Here is a 22,110-nt window from a genome sequence, read left to right as displayed (position 1 = left end):
CTTAAACTTTCTCATTGTCTAAACAGAATATGGTCACACACTAGGGAACTATGATGAACTGATTACTTACAATTACAAATGTAGGCTAAAAATCATAAGGGCCACACTAATGCACACTAAATAATTCTCCTTCACAGTAATGGCACATGTTGGAGAGGGGTTTGCATTTAGAATTACATGTATGTCAACAGTATAGACTGAACTGTTAATTGCACAGCAATCCCTGTTCAGGGCGTTGGGAAACCCCTGCCTGTTAATCAGAATCTCAAGTGTTTTTTTTTTATTCTGTGCTGTAATGGGGTATCCTTCCATCAAAAACTTTTGAGGTCTGGCATTTGCCCAGCATGTCGTTCTGAAACTTTTGGTCGTCCAATGCCGTCTGTATTCCAACCTTTAATGACTGGATTCTCCAGGGGATCGAGTTAGAGAGTGGGCTGCGTTCGAATGCATTTCCAGAGTGTAATTTAACATATAACCCAAATTCAAAATAATCTGTTTGCTACAGAATTCACAGTTTAACCATTTCCCCCCTTTTTTTTACAGCTGAATCTTTTAAAGAGTTTGCGGATGTGCTGCAGGAGGTGGAGGAAGAGAGGATGATGATGGTACAGTATTGGTTGGCGGGTTCCTTTTTTATTTTTATTTATTTTTTCTTTCTATGAATTCTATGAATGTGACATGATTCTAAATAGTATCGTTATAATGAAAGCCTCAGAAGACAACTGGCAACTCTAAGTCTGTTGCCCAACTACAAGTCAAATGATCCTCAGCCAGACTGTCCAAATTTTGGAACATGGGAGATGTAGTATAAAGAATATTACTTCTTGTTAACAGTCCTGCCTCTGTACACCCATGATGATTTCCATTCAATCAGTGACTATGAACTGTTGGCAAGTAAACGCCGATAACAAAGTTACTTTGTTTTTGTTATTCAGCTCAGCCGGATATGCAACTGGTAGTTTAAACACACGCTGAAGAGTTTACTTTTCACTCAAAGGAAGATATGAGAAATGGAATCAAACCTGTTTAATAAACATCAGCAAAGAGAAGAGCAAGCAAAAAGAATTTGAAAAATGTATTTCCTTATTTGAGAGCATGCCAACGGACACTGCAACCTAACACCTTCACTAGCTGGCTTATTGCCAATAAACTAATCTCTACAATTTGGCAACAGTAAAATCAAAGCCCACCCTGTGCTCCAGTAGTAAAATAAACACACACACAAATCAAGTGAGGCCCAATAACAAATGTTGGTGAGGACCCATGGAGCCTTCTATTAGCAGAAGTGACAAATTACCTACTCATGTGCACCCTAGAGCGGACATGTTGAGCGCTACGGAATTTTTTGCGCTTTATAAACGCCAGCAATAATATTCTCAAATTCTGACCCTCCCCAGAAGTTGAACTGCAACTCTCATAATTCTCTGAACATCTGTTGAATTCAAATCTGGGGGTGCAGAGTTTGAGATTCCTTCTCTAGAGTTTATAGCGAGACTGTCATGCCTTTGTTTTAAATTGTCTTTTATTTTGCACGTTTGATAGCAGACATAAAACAAGTTTAAATGGTGAATGCGTTATTGCCTGCGCAGAGGCATATTTTGTCAGACCATGGTAATGCACAGTACATTTTTCACATCAATACCGCTTTGAATGTCAATTAGCTATTCATCTCATCTGTATATCCAGTCTACGCCTACCTATAATAATCATTTAAGCGAAGTCTTAGTCGCTGAATACGTACTCAGTGGGTCATGCTTAGGAACTGATGTTTATATTGCATTGGGCATGGAAAGCAAATTCGTATGGGCGGTTGGAGGGGAAGAGCGTTGGTAGCAACAGAATAGATAATGGGGCCCCTTATATGTGATTAAAAGTTGTGCATATTATATGCAGGTGCTAGGCATAAGATGGCCAATGAGTGCAGCGCTTGTAAAGATGTGCGGTAAAGATGGAATGTATACCCCTTAATAAGTCGCAGTTAAGTTCAGGTCTATGAGTGTAAAGCGGGCTCTTCTCCAGCCAGATGTATGCGCTAAATGTTTTAAACAAAGCCCAACACATGTTCACTGTGGGCGCGAGCGGCATGTGGCTGCCTGTGTCTCAGTGAGGCGGTATGTAGCAATATGGCATATGTTATGGCCTAGAATGTTATTTTTAAAATGCCTTTTAGCGAATACCCTACGGCTAAACAGGTGTATGCTATTAGCTGCGCAAGTATGATTTAGACTAGTTAATTAACGGCAATCGTCTAACATGTATCAGTAACGCTAACAATAATCTATCTATTCTTGGTATGACAGCGTATAAAAAAGCAGTAAATGTAGGTTCAACTGTATTTTGCATTGAAATACGAGCATTGCTGTAAGGTCAAGTGTTGAGTGTTACCTTGCAAATCTATAAAGAAAATATAGACAGCAATTAGGGTGAAAAGCAAATAAAATATGTAAATAACTTCAACAGACTATTTGTAGTATATCATCCTAAATAGGCATCACATATCTGTCGAGCGTATTTCCAATGCTCAGCGCGGCCCTTGCAGATATGCATCGTCTGATCGTCAGATATGCATCGTTCGATTCTATTTCTGCCCACCTAATTTTATATTCCTACCCAAAAACCCTGAATGCCCTATCCAGTGCTCTGGCTCTATACCTTCATGAATTGTATTAAAAGGAAAGGATGTATGGGATTAAAGGAACACTCTGACATTAGGAATACAAACATGTTAGAGTGTTATGCTTGAGTGTTATTTTGATTTATATTTGGATTATTGCCTCCCATCTTTTCTCCTACCCATGAAATAAATAGATTAACTTACTTTATATTACCCACCCCCCTGGTTTCGCTACCGCCTGCACTCTTTCTCCGGCTGAGAGTACTGATGATCTCAGTAAATTCATTGCTTTCCCTTAGGGAAGCATTGGGGTATAGATCAACCACTAGAGGTTGTGTTAAGCATCAATGTAAAAACAACCCTTTTCTCAGAAAAGGCACTGTGTGCACTGCTCAGACTGCAGGGGCAGTCTCTTTGCCTCAGATCCACTTTAAGCTGTAGTGAATCTGGTGCTTAGTGTTCCTTTAAAAGAACACTATAGGGTCAGGAACACAAACATGTGTTCCTGGCCCTATAGTGCAAAACCCACCATTAAGGTGGCTTGCCCCCCTTACTTCCCTTAAAAGCATGAAAAACTCACCTTATTTCAGGCATCGTGCGGGTCTGCCGCACTGGCCCCGCCCCCTTGGTGACATCATAATTGCTGATTTTTAGCCAAGCCAATGCTTTCTAATGTGGAAAGCATTGAATTGGCTATATTCGGCAATGGGGGCGGGGCCAAACACCGGTTTGGCCAATCAGCACCTACTCATAGAGATCTCTATGAGGAAAATTCAGCGTCCCCATGGAGAATGGGGGGGGGGGCGCTTAACAGCAGAGCTGCTTACTGTGCCGCACTGTCCCAGGTTGCACCTCCAGTGGCCATCTGAGAAGTGGCCACTTGGAGGTGTCACTAGGGGCAATGTAAACACTGTCTTTTCTCTGAAAAGGCAATGTTTGCATGAAAATACCTTAAGGCAATGATTATACTCACCAGAACAACTACATTAAGCTGTAGTTGTTCTGGTGACTATAGTGTCCCTTTAAGTATTGCTCTGAAGCTGATTTCATTCCAGGACTGCTCCCAAGCTGTCTCTGTGAGCTGTATATAGAATCGCCTCCAAAATATTTTTAATTTTACCATTATAGGTTATAATCATAACCACTAATATCTAAAATTATTTATGTTGTATCATGGTTAAAGCAAATTTGTTAATTTATAGAATAAACTATATCTTTGTGTTTTGGATCCTTCAACATATTTTACTGCTACATTGTTATCGCATACCCATGCAAGTAAGCAGTAAATGCATAGATAGATATGTATAGAATTACTTCATGTGAATCTTTATTGTCACTGTGGAAGTTAAAGAATTGTGATATCTATATATTTTTATTTTTCAGCTACAAAATGCTGATGATCTCCTGATCAAACCCTTGGAAAACTTCCGCAAAGAACAGATTGGGCTCACCAAGGTAGAGCGTCATTTTATGCAAGTGTGAACATCACTAGGACTTCCTGCTTTGTGCATATGTATTTCTATTTTGGTGTTTATTTATTAAAAAAGTGATTTGTGGAGAATTGACAAGGGGATTGCACATTTTAGACGTCAATAACCATCCCGGTAAGGCGACTTTGTTGGAGGGAAATGTCAGTGTTCTACAATTACACATTCAACGAATAATCCTCTTTGAACGCAAATCTTGAAATAAGTGGAATTGAAGCTACAAATTTTGAGGCTGCATAATTTTTTTTTTTTTATAAATTCTTTATTTTCGAGTTTTCAAGAATTCTTCAACTTTGTGGGGTACAGAAAGGAAAAAGGGTTGCAGCATGTTACAAGCATATTGGTTACAGTTTTAAGTTTTAACATTTTACTGTTTACATTCGTTTTTCCAGCTGTTAAACAGGTTGCTTTCGTTGCTCGGGGTCTGGAAGAACCGGGTGGGTGGGTTGAGTGGGGGTAACTCCTCCGGTTGGTGTGACCACCACTTTCCCTGTGCTTAGTTACTGTGCTATGGGCGTAGGATTATGGTGTTGTTGTGTTGTGCTCAGTCATGTTCCACGCCCTGTTCATAAGGTTGCATAATTTTTTTTAAGCGGACAAGTTGTAGCTTGTATACATGGCAAGTGCAATTTATGTAGTGCACTAATTATTCACCCTAACCGTGTTTAATGTGGCACTGGTAAGGTGAAAGGTCACATTTTGGCTGAGAGCCCCAGCAAACCATCTGCTTTTTTGTTTAAGTCATTTTATTTTTTACAATAAGATATCCTTCAGTTGGCAATGTTAATTTCTGCTACCATAATAACACATTGGAGATAATTTTTATCTAACTCGGCAAGTAAGCACCAGGTATCACTCATTCCAAGTTCCAAGGGTTCCGGCCTAGCGTGTTACCTTGAGAAGACTACATACAATTCACTGTTTTCCTGGAAGTAAGATTTAAAAGGTTTCCTCCCTTATTGGATTAAAGCTGTGAAGCACAGTCAAAGGAGGGGGCCACATTTTGCAGAGAGGGGTTGGGTCCTCTCTCTCTCTCTCTCTCTCTCACCATCTGGAGTCTGCCAGAATGAGCGAGTTGGGAATACACACCAGCCAAAAATATTTGAGAACCAATGCAAGCCCAGTTCCCACCTCCTTCTGCTGCATAACGTCTCACTGTCTCAAACAAGCAGAGCTTTAACGATCACTGTAGGCCAATTTATTCATGTAAAATCACACTGCAAACTTAAATCATGATATTTTCAGGTTCAGGAGAACCTAAGGGGATTTGTGGTAACTTCTGAGTGCCAGCAAATACTATCAGAAATATTTTGTTTCAAAAAGAGTCAATACAGTCTTATACTTGTCACTTGCCGTTTAAAAGTAAGGATTGGTTTATTGCATTAGCATTGTGCTAAAATTCCTGCAGCACTAACATGTTGATTGTATGATGTGGCTCAGAAACACTGAATAGTAAACCGGCTACAGAAGGAATGGTTAAAAATTGACTTGTATTCCATCAAAGCACACCTTTTAACTCATTCAGGTTCAAAAACATATTAAGGATGCTTCAGTAACAACCTGTTGCCGAAGGGTTAATCCTGAAATTGCAAAGGGTTAATTTAACTTATTAGATGCCTTTTGAATAACACACCGGCCTCTTTGGAACCTTTATGTATTGTTTTCCTTGTAATGGTCTAATGCTGTGTTGGTTCCAAATGTGATTCTCAAAGCTATGGTTTGATGTCTGAGGGTGATGGAAGTTGTATCCTCCAATTATTTAAATGCACTTCCCCATCTGTGTATTGTCTGAGTTAATTATGATTATTGAAATGCCATTAGTGTCAGGAGAAGTTATAGGATACATGAGCCACTGACTTAGTTTTACAGCAACTGATGAAACTTAACGCCATTAGCAGCAAGTTTTGATAATGAGGTTCTAGACTTCACCACTGGAATGACTCTGCCCACCAGGGCACGGTGATTAGGCTGTATGTCTGTCTAATTGCTATACTTAATATAATGGGAATGGGGCAGAGCCTGACCTCCGAGCTATGCAGATGTGAGCGCACGAGCACCTGCCTGGAGGGCAGATTTTGAGGTATAATCAGCGGCTCTATCCACGTCAAGGGTGCACTGCTGACTCAAGGGATACCTCTCTGAAGTCCGTCGAGGCTAGGAGACCAAAACGCCACGTGCGGCCTACTAGAGTTGGAGCTGGGGAGGGGTGGCCGCTCTCCCTCGCTCCTGACTCACCAAGCGACTCTGCTGGTCTCCTACCCACCCCGCACCCCCCTTTTGGACCGGTCCCAACAGACAAGACCCAGTGGAGCGCTAGTAAAATAAATTAACTCACCCTTATATTAAGGGATATGAAATCTGAGAGAATCTAGAGGGAAAGAAATATAATAGAAACAATGGTGTAGTATATATGGACTTGATATTCTTAGAGAGAAGGATTGTGAATGTAACAAACTCACATGGTTCAGAGCCTGAAAGGGATAGGCTCAAATCATAAGCGCTGGGTATTTTAAAGCAAATACCAAGCTTCTTCAGTGGCTGTATGGCAATCCTCAGAGAAAAGGAGAAAAAGGGACAATGGACCGGAGTCCTAGTGTATTATCCTCAACCCAAAATGGTGCCAGAACAAATACAAATGCTTGCTCACCTTTACGAGAGCCAATCCAAACTGGGCTCTCAGTATAATAGATAGTGTGCCTTTAAGAGGGCACTGCTCTTCTTTATTTGCAGGAAAGTAGATGCAGGTCGTAGACTCAAATATAAAAAAACTAATTTATTGTAAAACACTTACTTAAAATACAAATAAAAAGTTCCCATAAAATAATGGTGCAGAGATGAGTCCTCTTCCGAGACGCGTTTCGCCTTATGCAAAGGCTTTTTCAATCGGTATCCTGCTTGTGTTTTCCCGCTGATTAAATACCCAGAGAGTCCTTTCCTATTGGTTCCTGCTGTCTTCCGGATTGCCAAATATGGCGAGGGGTATTCCGATCAGCTGTTGTGAATATTCGTGATTCCGGAAGTGACGTATCGCACTTGCCGCAACGTCACTTCCGTTTCGATCGTAGCCGCCATATTTGCCATTGGCAAGCATCGAGCTTGTTCTCATAACATTAGTATGTTCAATATTGTATATACGAACATAGAAGAAAAGAAAAAGGGGATCAGTTTTATATCTCGACTCCATAAGTGTATTAAATAAGACAGTAAGGCAAATGAGAATATAGATAAAAAGGAATAAAATGTATTCATTATGTTAGACAACAGCCTATGTCAGCTGTGTAAATAAACTTGCCATTTTGACTTTATGTATAAGATGCTAAATACATAAGTAAATCTCCAATGACATTACTGCCTTAAAGGAATACATAGCCAATTCGTTGTTAACAAGATATAAAGATAAATTACAGGCATATATCATCCATATGGAGTAACCTGCTCTATTAGCCATATATGTAGAATACTAAAATATATACATAAATCATATTGAACATACGAATGTTATGAGAACAAGCTCGATGCTTGCCAATGACAAATATGGCGGCTACGATCGAAACGGAAGTGACGTTGCTGCAAGTGCGATACGTCACTTCCGGAATCACGAATATTCACAACAGCTGATCGGAATACCCCTCGCCATATTTGGCAACCCGGAAGACAGCAGGAACCAATAGGAAAGGACTCTCTGGGTATTTAATCAGCGGGAAAACACAAGCAGGATACCGATTGAAAAAGCCTTTGCATAAGGCGAAACGCGTCTTGGAAGAGGACTCATCTCTGCACCATTATTTTATGGGAACTTTTTATTTGTATTTTATGTAAGCGTTTTACAATAAATTTGATTTTTTATATTTGAGTCTACGACCTGCATCTACTTTCCTGCAAATAAAGAAGAGCAGTGCCCTCTTAAAGGCACACTATCTATTATACTGAGAGCCCAGTTTGGATTGGCTCTCGTAAAGGTGAGCAAGCATTTGTATTTGTTCTGGCACCATTTTGGGTTGAGGATAATACACTAGGACTCCGGTCCATTGTCCCTTTTTCTCCTTTTCTCTGAGGATTGCCATACAGCCACTGAAGAAGCTTAGTATTTGCTTTAAAATACCCCTGCGCTTATGATTTGAGCCTATCCCTTTCAGGCTCTGAACCATGTGAGTTTGTTACATTCACAATCCTTCTCTCTAAGAATATCAAGTCCATATATACTACACCATTGTTTCTATTATATTTCTTTCCCTCTAGATTCTCTCATATTTCATATCCCTTAATATAAGGGTGAGTTAATTTATTTTACTAGCGCTCTACTGGGTCTTGTCTGTTGTGACCTTCCTACTTTCATCACCCCACTGTTCATGTTATTGTGTTAAGGTTTGGAGGTACCTTCACGTGTGTTGAGCTGCTGAGTGGAATCAAGTTCTTCATTACATTATAATTTGAGCGCCTATATAGCACGGTTTATTTGTTATTACTTTTTTGTTATCCCGGTCCCCACTGGGTGAACAGATCAACGTTTTTCTGCTGCATCAGTATATCTCTCACAGCAGAAACCTAAGAGTGCCCAGACCACACAAGATGGTGGAGGCCCTCTTACAAGCACTGCAAACCTTCAACCAGTCACAAGGGCCCAATCAAAGCACCATCGAATCCAGGCTGGATGCACTATTCCAGGCCTTCTGGGACAAGCTGCAGGCGTGATCCACTGCCATCCGGTCCAAACAGAGGACGGAGAGAAGCTCGCGGACGGCGGCAGGAGGGACTCGTCCGGGCAGCGCATCCACCCAAAAGCCTAACTGTACCAACAACCGCCTGCCCAGGCCGGAAACCACCAGAGGCATGCCCTCAAGACAACGACTACACAGGAGGAAGGTTGCACGCTGTTGGCAGATGCCAACTCGATCAGGGGGTCAGGACTTAGCCGTGCAAAGGTACCGAGTCCGTGGACAGAGGGTGTCTGCTTTCGCAACGACTTGGGGCTGGAGAAATATTTCTTACTTGTCGTCCCCTAGATGATCCCGAGACCTCGCATACCAACTCAGCAGACTTGCCTACACAGAGAAGTGGCTGATGCGACCGCAGACCCGCAGTCTGGCAAGTGGCAGCTGATGAAGAATACGGAGGCCGCTCAGGACTGAGCCCACCGAACAGCGTTCACTTCCTTTTTTCTGTTAAAGTTTTGTGCCTTACTCTCTCCCTTATCTCCAGTGCAGTAATGTGTCATAGTCTATAGCCCAGGGGTTTAAAGCTTGTTTGATAGCTCAACGTAGTTAACTTTAACTTTATGTTTAGTTAGCGATGGTTTTGTGTTTCAGTGTGTCCTATGATATAAGCCTGTTGACTTAAGTTAATGGTTATGTGTGACCGTCTTCTTGCTTTGTCTAGAATGTTATGCAAACGTTTAGTAAAGATGTCAATGTCCGCCTAGTCAGACAGGTGCTATGCATAACCGCTTTACTAATTAGTTCAGCATGTGCCAACTCTTATATTTCTGTTCTACCCAGGGACATTGTAGAGAGATGGCATTAATATTTCACCTAGCTGTCCTCACCGTAACGCATGGTTATCGTTACCAGAGGCTACACACGCTAAAACCTAACTTGAAACATCATACCCAACATGTTTCCTACCTAGGCTTAACATTTTTTACTAATCAGCCCAACATGTACTAAATCATATCCATTTGTTCACACCCCTTGTATAATCTGTCAGTGTAACCAGATTCTTTTCTTATGCCGCTTTCTCTCTCGACTGACTACTTTTCCTACTCATTCAATTGAAAAAGCGCAGTTTAGCTACTATACTTTTAACATAAATTTACCGTGATGTTTACTCGAAATAAAAAACGTAGTGTTATCTCTAACTGTTTCTATTGTCATGCACACTATTTCATTTTATATTTAACGAACACCTGCCTTTACTGTTGTGGTATTGCAGGTCGCATTGTATTCCCATGCACGACCAAAAATAAAGATTTACAAATATAATGGGAATGACTATCATTCCCATTAGGCTGGAGGGACATAACTAGCATCATAAGCAATGCAACATGCTGTAGTGGTTATGGTGCCAGGTGTTCCCTGGGGCTTGGAGTGTTTCTTTAAGTATAATTCTATATTTAATATTATATTTTATGTAATGCTCACACTCATGAACTTTATTATAAGACTTATGGCATGAATTACAATTGACTGTTTGTGATTTTCATGGCACAAAATAATAGGCATTCTGGTTTCTTAATGTCTCATGTTTCAGGAGAGGAAAAAGAAATTTGATAAGGACAGTGAGAAGTTTTATTCTCTCCTTGATCGGCACCTGCACCTGTCCTCCAAAAAGAAGGAGACCCAGCTGCAAGAGGTACGAACTATATACCAGTTTTATCCATACAGAGCATCTCTACACTAGTACTTCATTGCTTAGTCTAGTTTTGTATAGTGAGCCCACTCTTGTGGCTGTAATTCTCTCTTATCTCTGTGAGTCCACTCTGTGTCGTTAAAGGATTATTATAACCCTTTGCTGCAATTAGTCTTTTTAGGCTTGCAATGCCCTATTGGGTATTGCGTTTAGGTCCCACCTTAAATTTAAAACAAAATAGTGTTAAAACTTAGCTGCAATCCCAGCACAGATTGTTTTTCTTCTCTGTCTGATGTCACAGGGGGCTTAGCACGGTCCAATCACAGGCTTCTGTGATTAGTTAGTTTTGCTGGTTCAGAGTGCATGCATTCAATCTGAGCCAGCGAGGTTTGGTAAAATATGTGGATAGAGGGAATTCTGCTTGAGGCTGGAGGGAACACACAGTAAGAGGGAGGGGAAAGCTATCTTCCATTTACAGGCACTCTGCCTGCAAGGGAGAAGATTGACATCTGTTGCCTGTGCACTGTGAGCAATGACGAAAGAAGCAAAATATGCCCAGTATTAACATTAGGCAGCGCGTGAGTTCTGGGTTGCCTAAGTCACGTGTGCTGGGTGTGTAACTAGCCTTTGGCACACAATTGCAGATTATTCTGTATGTGCAGCATTTCAAGCAGAAACATTCACATATACACTCCTATCGCCATGACCACTTCAAGTCACTGAAGTGGTCATGGTTGTTGGAGTAACTCTTTAAAGGAATACTCTGATACGGTTTAAAGGAATACCGTATATACTCGAGTATAAGCCGACCCGAATATAAGCCGAGGCCCCTAATTTTATCCCAAAAAACTGGGAAAACTTATTGACTCGAGTATAAGACTAGGGTGGGAAATGCAGCAGCTACTGGTAAATTTCTAAATAAAATTAGATCCTAAAAAAATATATTAATTGAATATTTATTTACAGTGTGTGTATAATGAATGCAGTGTGTGCGTATGTGTGTGTGTATATGAGTGCAGTGTGTGCATGAATGCAGTGTGTGTGTGTGCATGAATGCAGTGTGTGTGTGTGCATGAATGCAGTGTGTGTGTGTGCATGAATGCAGTGTGTGTGTGTGCATGAATGCAGTGTGTGTGTGCATGAATGCAGTGTGTGTGTGTATGCAGTGTGTGAATGCAGTGTGTGCAGGGCCGGTGCAAGGATATTTGCCGCCGTAGGCAAAAAACATTTTGCCGCCCCCTCCCCCCCCATATGTCCTGACTTCCCCTCCTCCTCCCTCAGTGGTCCTTACCTCCCCACCCCCGTGTTCCTTCATCCCCCCCCAGTGGTCCTTACCCTCCCCTCCCCTAGTGGTCCTTATCCCACCCCCTCCCTCTCATAGTGGTCCTTATCCCCCCCCATCCCTCCCATAGTGTTCCTTATCCCCCCCCATCCCTCCCATAGTGGTCCATATACCCCCCCTCCCTCCCATAGTGGTCCTTATCCCACCCCCTCCCATAGTGGTCCTTATCCCCCCCCTCCCTCCCATAGTGGTCCTTATCCCCCCCCTCCCTCCCATAGTGGTCCTTATCCCCCCCCTCCCTCCCATAGTGGTCCTTATACCCACCCCCTCCCATCCATAGTGGTCCTTATACCCACCCCCTCCCATAGTGGTCCTTATACCCACCCCCTCCCATAGTGGTCCTTATACCCACCCCCTCCCATAGTGGTCCTTATACCCACCCCCTCCCTCCCATAGTGGTCCTTATACCCACCCCCTCCCTCCCATAGTGGTCCTTATACCCACCCCCTCCCTCCCATAGTGGTCCTTATACCCACCCCCTCCCTCCCATAGTGGTCCTTATACCCACCCCCTCCCTCCCATAGTGGTCCTTATACCCACCCCCTCCCTCCCATAGTGGTCCTTATCCCACCCCCTCCCTCCCATAGTGGTCCTTATCCCACCCCCTCCCTCCCATAGTGGTCCTTATCCCACCCCCTCCCTCCCATAGTGGTCCTTATACCCCCCCTCCCTCCCATAGTGGTCCTTATACCCCCCCTCCCTCCCATAGTGGTCCTTATACCCCCCTCCCTCCCATAGTGGTCCTTATACCCCCCCCCTCCCTCCCATAGTGGTCCTTAACCCACCCCCCCCCCCCTCCCTTAGTGGTCCTTAACCCACCCACCCTCCCATAGTGGTCCTTATACCCCCCCCCCTCCCTCCCATAGCGGTCCTTATACCCACCTCCCTCCCATAGTGGTCCTTAACCCATCCCCCCCCCCCTCCCTTAGTGGTCCTTAACCCACCCCCCCTCCCATAGTGGTCCTTATACCCCCCCCCTCCCTCCCATAGCGGTCCTTATACCCACCTCCCTCCCATAGTGGTCCTTAACCCACCCCCCCCTCCCATAGTGGTCCTTAGTCCCCCCTCCCTGCTTGATACATGGCAGGGAGGGGGGCTCTCCTTCCCTGGTGGTCCAGTGGCAGTTCAGTGGGGGGGAGAGGGGGGCTGGCAGAGCTGTACTTACCTTTCCTGCAGCTCCTGTCAGCTCTCTCCTCCTCCGCGCCGTCCGTGCAGCTCCTTCTATCAGCTCACACTGTAAGTCTCGCGAGAGCCGCGGCTCTCGCGAGATTTACACTGGGAGCTGACCGAGGTGCTGAACGGACGGCGCGGAGGAGGAGAGAGCTGACAGGAGCTGCAGGAGAGGTAAGTACAGCTCTGCCAGCCCCCCTCTCCCCCCAGTCTGTATTATGGCAATGCAAATTGCCATAATACAGACTCTGACTCGAGTATAAGCCGAGTTGGGGTTTTTCAGCCCAAAAAATGGGCTGAAAAACTCGGCTTATACTCGAGTATATACGGTACTAGAACACTTTAGAAATAATGTACTTTTTGTGTGTTTATCTGCTTCTCATTTTTTATGTAATTTGACATTTTGTTGCTGCCTCTAAAAGTGATTTTCTTTGTGACGTTAAAGTCTCTCTCTATCTATCTATATATCTATATATCTATATATATATATAGATATATGAGAGAGAGAGAGAAAGTCTTTAACGTCACAAAGAAAAGAGCATCACCATGAAAAACAAAATTAAAAAAAAAAAAAAAAAATGTTGACATGTGCAAAAGATTTTCAATTATTTATTCAAAACTATATTTGCCGGAAAAGCGATAGTTCTCCTCTGTTAACTTCTTGCAGGTGCATGCATAACAGCAGCAGCACATTAAGTAAATTTAATATATATGAAAATCTTTTGCACATGTCAACTTTTTTGTAATATTTATTTTTTTTAAAAAAAATAGTTTTTCATGGTGATGCTCTTTTCATTGTGATTTTTCTTTTAAATTTATATTAAGAATTGAATATAGTTGACATCATCATTACAATCTAGTTCGTTCCAGGCACAGCCACGCACATCCGATAACAAGAAACAGAAACTAAAACTTTGTTTCTGTTTCTATTCCTAAAAGTACAATGCTCATGACCGTAAAGGACAGAGCTTGTAGCAGTGGTTTGGAGGCATAATGAAGGCATTCAGTTCCAGGATATAGACCTGTGTGGAGTTCTACATTTATTTTCAATTTTCAGATTTCAAAAATACATATTTGTTAAATATAATATTATAAATCATAGGAACCGACATTTCCCCTTTAGTTATTGAGGGCTTTGCATCCTCCTTTTAATTATTTGATCCACTATTGATAATTTGATCCCCTCATATACTCTCATACAATCCTCTGATTGGTACAACTTTCTGTAAGAGGCGTTGTGGTCATGGTGCCAGCTAAAAAGTTTATTGGCTTCTACTTGATTACTGGAACACATCCGTGTAAGTGAATCTGCTCCCATCTAATACTCTGTAAAAACATTTAACAAGTGTCTCGTTCCTTCGATACGAGTACAGAAGTTAGGCCCCTATATGTCTCAATTGAACCATAACAAATCACGCATTACTATTAACCAACAGCAGCTGCCGCTCTTTCTATATGTGGATTGCAAGGTTGTGGGCATGCTTTATTGGCATGATATGCAGAAAATAAATGATAATCCAGGCACTCAAGGTAAATCCAGTGACCAGATTTATTGGAGCAGATGAAAATCAATGTTTCAGGCCACAACAGGGTGTCAAGCTATGACAAAGCTTGACAAAGACGCAACGTTGCTTTTCGTCTGCTCCAATAAATCTGCTTACTGGATTAACCTTGAGTGTCTGGACCATCATTTTTTTTTTTTGCAAATTACATTGTGAGGATTGGCCAACCTCAAGCCCTGTTGCACCATGGGATCCAGGAGAGTGCGGTATCATATATGGTAATTAAAGTAATTGTCATGATGACCTCCAGCCAAGGCTCCATATATACAGTGCTCTGTAGCAAAGATGTAGTTTAAAGTACACACAGATACTTTTTTTTGCTTAAACAATCCATCTTTTATTTTTCACATTGTTGTATAAATAATATTTCAGTCACAACCCCTAATCTCGATCCCTAACCTCCTCAAGGCATTCCGCGAATACCACCAAGTTTCCAATTTGAAACTAAACCTGGACAAATCCGAAGCCATGACTCTACTAAGGAACGGTGAGCTGGCCGACCGCCTGAGCGCTAAGTTTGCCTTCTCTTGGCAGCCGGTCAAGCTGAGGTACCTGGGCACATGGTTACCACGTGATCTCACGCAGCTTTACCAATTGAACTTCCTCCCCCTCCTCGGGAGCATCCAAAAGGATCTCCTCCGCTGGTCGCCGCAATAACTCACCTGGTTCGGCCGCATACAAGCGCTAAAGATAAACGTCCTCCCCAGATTACGGTACCTATTCGCGACACTACCCGTCGCGATCCCACAATCATTTTTCCGCACCCTGACACGAGAAATCCGCAGCTTTATATGGAACCGCTCCGCGTCCCGCATACGCAGGACCACACTGGAACGACCAAAGACTGCAGGGGGAGCTGTGCTACCCTCCGTGCAGCATTACTATCAGGCCAAGTAATGCAGAGGGTAGTGGACTGGCACGCACGCCCAAGTACTAAAAGGTGGGTGTCCATGGAGGTCCAGCAGACACACTGGGCAGTACCAGCCAAAATTTGGCTAGGCTCGCTCACCTACTCGGAACTCCAAACTTAAAACCCACTCATCTGGTGCAAACTACGCTTTACACACCGACTCACCACATCACCTAACCCGCTCACCCCAATCACGTATAACCCAAACCTAGCGGGGGGCTTCCCCCTGCGGCCTTTCGGAACTTCCACCAGACGGACTGGATTTACTTACACCAATGGACTGTTGATGGGGCCCTCAAATCGCTACCCGACGTCTTAACGACTCAGTGACCGACCCCACTCGACATGTTCCACTACCACCAGGTGAAAACTTACTACATGAATTTTCAAGGTAAAGATCATATCCACAGACAATTAACTGACTTCGAACGACTATGCACGGACAGAAAACACTTAGAACATGCAGTATCCAACCTCTACACAAGTCTACAGTCACTGGACAATGAAAGCCCGCTAGGGTTCACGGAAAAATGGGAACGGACCTGACTATCCGGGAGTGGGATAAAATCTTTCTTTTAACCCACAAGTGCTCCATTAGCTCCAAATACCAAGAGATGAGCTATAAACTACTCACACAATGGTATAGGACTCCAGATGCACTAAGACACATGCACGACACAGCCTCTGGAGAATGCTAGAGATGTAACTCTGCCTTGGGCACCAACCTCCACATCTGGTGGTCATGCCCCCGCATAGTTCCACACTGGCACTTGATACACACTAAGATCAAGGAAATCATGGACTCAGACCTCCCACTGCAACCACTGCCAATGCTCCTCCACCACTCATCCATACCAACACAACAATATAAAAAATCCCTCACGATACACCTGCTCTCTGCCGCAAAAATCCTCATCCCACTGAACTGGAAAAGCCAGACAATACCCACCTACAAACAGTGGGTGGATAAGGTAGAGGAAATCCACAATATGGAAATGTTGATTGCGTCCCTGCAGGAACGCTCGGACAAATGTGCCCTTCTATGGTACCCCTGGACTCTTATACCGCACGGGGACAGGCTTGACCCCCCATACCTATCCTTCCAAGATTCCCCTTATAGACATGCCCGCTACCCCCACCCCCACCCCATGGTATGAACCCCAGACCCTGACTCTCCCCCCCCCCACCCCTCCCTCTTGTCCGTGACATATCATGACTGACCATCGCCAGAGCTCTGACAGTCATCCAGGTCGAGAATCCGAAAACCTATAGCCCACAGTGCTCTCACCCCCTCCCCCTCTGCAAGATGATAACCTCCTAACAGGTACCAACATACAACCATAACCTCCTGAATATCACAGACTCACCTATATTACAAATAGCACACATGAGCCTCACCCCAAGCCCCTGAATGTGAACCGCTTAGGTAGATACATAGAAAGGTGATGGCGCATCGGTTACGAGTAAAACACTGATCTTAACACCGACCTGCTGCCAGGTCTGACGCTCTGCTATTGTATATGCCACACATTGTAATTTGATGCCGGATAAACCCCCATTTCAGTCATTACCTTTTTGCATCTCGCATTTCCTCATACTTCTTATCTTTCTTTTTCATGCTGTGCTGGCAATCTCTTGATCTTCTGTACTGATTTTGCCATTTCTTTGTTATGTGAATTCCTAGTTAACATTTACACTTTGAAAAAGAAAAACCACAAGAGTGTCTCACTGAAGGCTCTAGGTGCTGTTCTCAGACGTAAAGGAATATCTTTATCGTTGGATATCTGTGTAACACAGGATGGCACACTATTTGATAGATGTACAGTAGTCACAATGGTATCCGTGTAACGGAGGATGGGAAACTGATATTTAAGCAGAACTACCATAGTCATTGGCTTCAATGTGATTATAAAATATCACACTGCTCAATCGGTGCATGTACGGTAGTCATGTTATCTTTGTAACACTGCTTGGTTAGTTTGTACTTACACAATAGTCAGTCAATTCACAATGTCTTTCCCTCTTTCCTACAGGCTGACCAGCAGGTGGACAAAGAGAGGCACAATTTTTACGAGTCTTCTCTGGAATATATCTACCAAATCCAGGAGGTGGAAGAGAGCAAGAAATTCAGCATTGTGGAACCAGTGAGTGGCCGGCAGTGGTTTCCTATGGAATGTGAATCTGTTAGCTAAAAAAAAGCCAATATGTTCTCCAGTAATATTAAATAATTCACCAGAAAATACTATTTTTGTATGAGAACTAGAGTTTCGGGGTAGCTAATACCAAATCTGTGCATCTTTCATTGCACAAAATGTCAGTCATTGACAGCGGTCAGCGGACAACCTAAGCCAATGAATGTCGACTACCGCAGCTTCTTGCATCTGCAGTTTTGCATAAGCTGGAAGTGTATCACTGCCCCACCAGGGAGCCCGGCAAGGATGGATTGCCCCATTACAGGGCCAGAGTACTCTTGGCATCATAACTACTACAGAGTGTTGTAACCCTTTAAACACTCAAAGCCTAAATCTGATACAAAATTTACCCAAATCTTGGTTTTAACTCCTCTTAAAAATTGACCACCTCATGTACGCCATTACTATATTATTTATCTCCAGGACACAGCGGGCAACTTAGAATTCTGTGCCTACAGGCATTTGACATGTAAATCTGGACCTGTATACAAGTGTTGGATAAAATGAAATCAAGTTCTTCTCAGGGGCTTCAAAACTCTTGTTCCTTGGCCTTTTAAGCAGCCAGTAGTCGATTTGTACAATATGCTTTAGATTTCTGGCACAAAGTGAGTAATATGGGTGCGATTATCGGCAAAACAAGTTCCGAACCTTCAGGAGCTGCTCTGACATACGGCCAGCCAGCATGGTGTTCCGACTCCATCCCCCCTGAAAAATCTGTTTTTAGCCATGCAAGCTGCTGCAAGAATTGGCAATGTTCACATATCCAAACTCATTAAAAACTTGCAAATTAAAATACAATTATTTTCTGATGCTAGAATTCTATTTTCCCTTCCATATAAATATTCTTTCCCACTTGGTTTATTTAGTTTATATTATACCTATTGATTAATTTATGTAAGAATATTTTTTGTTTCATCTTTACATTTGTTTTGTGTCCCTTCATCAATACATTTTTTTCATGTATGATATAAAAATAGCTGGTATTCTTTTATCTTTAGCTGGTTCAATCTCTTTATTTTGTGTAAGTAACAGCTACAACAGAATTTCAGAAGGATTTTTTATTTTATTTATTTTTTTACAAAATGGCACAGAAAATTGAACAACCATAATTTGCTCTGTTAAATGTAAATTACTTCCTGAAACTTCTCCTCTAAAAAATGAAGTGCTGCGCCCATCAGAAAAGGGTGTAAAACCAGTCTTTTCACATTTTCCTGTTAACTGTTAAACATATGACGTTGAACTGACTAAACAACTTGTTAACTTGTTTCAGGTGTTTAAGCTGTTCCTCTTAAAGGCAAATTTAAGGAAAATACTACCATGGTAACTTACATTTTGTAATGTCATTTATGCAGACAAAGTACCTTTATTTCCCAGGAGTTTGTTTTGGAGGGTACTTGACTGTACCATTTTACAATCTTAGTACACTTTAACCCCTTAAGGACACATGACATGTGTGACATGTCATGATTCCCTTTTATTCCAGAAGTTTGGTCCTTAAGGGGTTAAAGTGCATCAAAAGCACATTGAATGATAATTTAAATTTAACATTTATTAAGTGGAATAGACTTATCCATAAACAGTGGTATATGAAAAACACCTCTTATTTGGCCAATGTGCAAAGAAACTAAAAAGCCTGTAAAAGTGGTTATTTTCCATTTTTTACATGTAAATAGCTTGGTGATGCGTTCTTTAAGCCCAAAAATGTTTCAGTGACCCTTTTAGAAATCATAATATTGCACAATATTTTAAACAAAACACCTTCATTAGACTCTTCCCAGTGGCATAGGGAAGTCTATAACAGTGTGGAATGAGTACTGCTACTGTAACCAATTTTTTTTGTGGGCAATTGTCCAAGGAATATGCTGGCTTTGTTCCATCCATTGGGATCCTCTTAAACGGTCTGCGGACCCCTAACTGTGCCCAAACACAGGTCTTAAGAACCATGTGTCTATAAAGGTCTGTAATACGAGTTGAATGTTGGCACAGAATGTGTCCTTCTATCTGGGAGATTGCTATTATCACATTTTTTGATGCAAACATGCTCTGCTTTTTATATTGTGAGATTTGTAGCAGCTATATATTCATACATTTTTATCATGTCACTACACATGCATGCATTCATGCAATTACTATGTTTTAATTTTAAATCAGACATGTTTATTTTTCTATGGTTACATCTTCCTTAATCCAGCGTGCTAGTTATACGGTTGTTATTGCTTTCCCAGGTTCTGGCCTTCTTGCATTGTCTCTTCACGTCAAATAGTCTTACCTTTGAACTTACTCAAGATTTTCTACCATACAAACAGCAACTGCAGCTCAGTCTACAAAACGTACGTAAAGAGTAAATCTCATTTGACCACGATCAGTCTGCTATTACTTTCCAACATCTAACAGTTTCATTTTCTTACTTTGATCTCTATCTCTCACATGCCTTGTTTAAGCAGTAAAAGTAAAACATTGTAAACATAAGCTTTTGCTGAATGTGTAAATGTAATTTTGTAATCAAAATTATCTGTGTGAAAAAAATATATCTGGGCATTAAAATATATATTGCCAGTAGGATTGTGTCATCAGTGATTAGTAATAGCAGTAAAATGGCGGTTACGGTTATTTTCTGCACATACAGGCATTTCTCTGCACGCTTTATAGCGATCATGTGTTCATTAGTGAGACACAAGTTTTTGTAGCTCAGGCAGAACCTGAAGAACAACTCATACACATTTGGTTGTGGTCATTTATATTCATGGTTAAAGAAAAGCAATTTAAAGCTCCACTATTATGTATCTGTGCTATTTTATTTCAGAGTAAGAGCTGTGCTTTACTATAATTCATTAAAGGAACACTATAGTCACCTAAATTACTTTAGCTAAATAAAGCAGTTTTAGTGTATAGATCATTCACCTGCAATTTCAATGCTCAATTCACTGTCATTTAGGAGTTAAATCACTTTGTTTCTGTTTATGCAGCCCTAGCCACACCTCCCCTGGCTATGATTGACAGAGCCTGCATGAAAAAACAAACTGGTTTAGCTTTCAAACAGATGACATTTACCTTAAATAATTGTATCTCAATCTCTAAATTGAACTTTAATCACATACTGGAGGCTCTTGCAGGGTCTAGCAAGCTATTAACATAGCAGGGGATAAGACAATCTTAATTAAACAGAACTTGCAATAAAGAAAGCCTAAATAGGGCTCTCTTTACAGGAAGTGTTTATGGAAGGCTGTGCAAGTCACATGCTGGAAGGTGTGACTAGGGGTTCATAAACAAAGGGATTTAACTCCTAAATGGCAGAGGATTGAGCAGTGAGGCTGCAGGGGCATGTTTTATACACCAAAACTGCTTCATTAAGCTAAAGTTGTTCAGGTGACTATAGTGTCCCTTTAACCTTGTTAAACGTAAATTAGTATTTAGAATTGAATTAAGGTTATCCTGTTTTCAAACTTAGAGTTTATATATAATGACAATGAAATATAATGAAAGCTTTAGACTGATGAACAGTTTGTGCATTTTTTTTTTTTTAAATCAAACATATTAAGTTAGTTTTTTTTTATAATCGTCTAGAATGTATTCATCTTTTTTGTTCAGTGCCTAAAGTATTGTCTTTGTTTTCCTTCGGGTCAATGTCCGTTAAATGTTTTGTCTCTACCCCACAGACAAGAAATCATTTCAGTACCACCCGAGAAGAGATGGCAGATCTGAAGAAGAGAATGACTGAAGCTCCTATGAATTTCAAGCTTCAAGGACAGAGCACCATCGAAGGATACCTGTACTCACAAGAAAAACGTAATCAGACTGATACTTCGTGGTTTGTCTACTAAGCAAGGCACAGGCAACCTTTAGAACTGCTATGCCCTATAACTCCCATGAAGATGCATCCGAACTTCACGAGAGTCATAGTCTGTGGCAGACGAAGTGTTGAAGATGGCCAATTTCTGCAGTAACCTTCTGAGTAGCTGCCCAGTAGATAATTGCCAGGAAACTAAAACTAAATCGAATTCCAGAATACCAAAATTGAATTTGGTGTCATGTACAACAATGCACCTTGGAAAATCTCTTGTCTGTGAACACCATGGAACAAAAGGCCAAAGACTTTTTTTTATTTTGTATAATTCTTTATTTTTATTGATGCATTGAGAAAGATACAGTCATACAATCGATATCTGTTTACATTAGTTCTCAGAAGTCGTTCTGTTGTTACAATATCTCAAGTGTTAGACTTTTAGCTTTCCAGAGAAAACAGTAATTGCGGCAATTTCAATATATTGACTGTTGTGCATCAGTTTTATATCTTAACGGGTAGGGGAGAACTTGGTGGTTGCGTCGAGGGGAGGCCAAAGACTTTTTACTGAGTTTAGATTCAAATCTGAGTTTGAATGAATGTGATAACCTACATCTCATCTCAAATACTAGGCCTTTCTACTAAATACTAAATCCTTTCAGGAATCTTTACATATCCTATTGGACAGTTAAGCGAAATAATACTTA

At 41.7% G+C, this 22,110-nt stretch overlaps 1 protein-coding gene across 1 annotated transcript in view; it reads left to right on the top strand.

Annotated features, from left to right (window-relative positions):
* OPHN1 (oligophrenin 1) overlaps window positions 1–22,110 on the top strand; it is a 119,446-nt gene that overhangs the window by 63,547 nt on the left and 33,789 nt on the right. The window contains exons 4-9 of the mRNA XM_063432166.1: window positions 544–605; window positions 3,998–4,069; window positions 10,348–10,449; window positions 17,464–17,574; window positions 19,848–19,952; window positions 21,279–21,408. Coding sequence (XP_063288236.1) covers window positions 544–605; window positions 3,998–4,069; window positions 10,348–10,449; window positions 17,464–17,574; window positions 19,848–19,952; window positions 21,279–21,408 — 582 coding nt within the window. The remainder of the gene's footprint in view (window positions 1–543; window positions 606–3,997; window positions 4,070–10,347; window positions 10,450–17,463; window positions 17,575–19,847; window positions 19,953–21,278; window positions 21,409–22,110) is intronic.

The sequence above is a fragment of the Pelobates fuscus genome, chromosome 9, assembly GCF_036172605.1.
Source record: "Pelobates fuscus isolate aPelFus1 chromosome 9, aPelFus1.pri, whole genome shotgun sequence".
NCBI classification, from domain to species: domain Eukaryota; kingdom Metazoa; phylum Chordata; class Amphibia; order Anura; family Pelobatidae; genus Pelobates; species Pelobates fuscus.
This window is presented reverse-complemented; position numbering and strand designations above follow the sequence as displayed.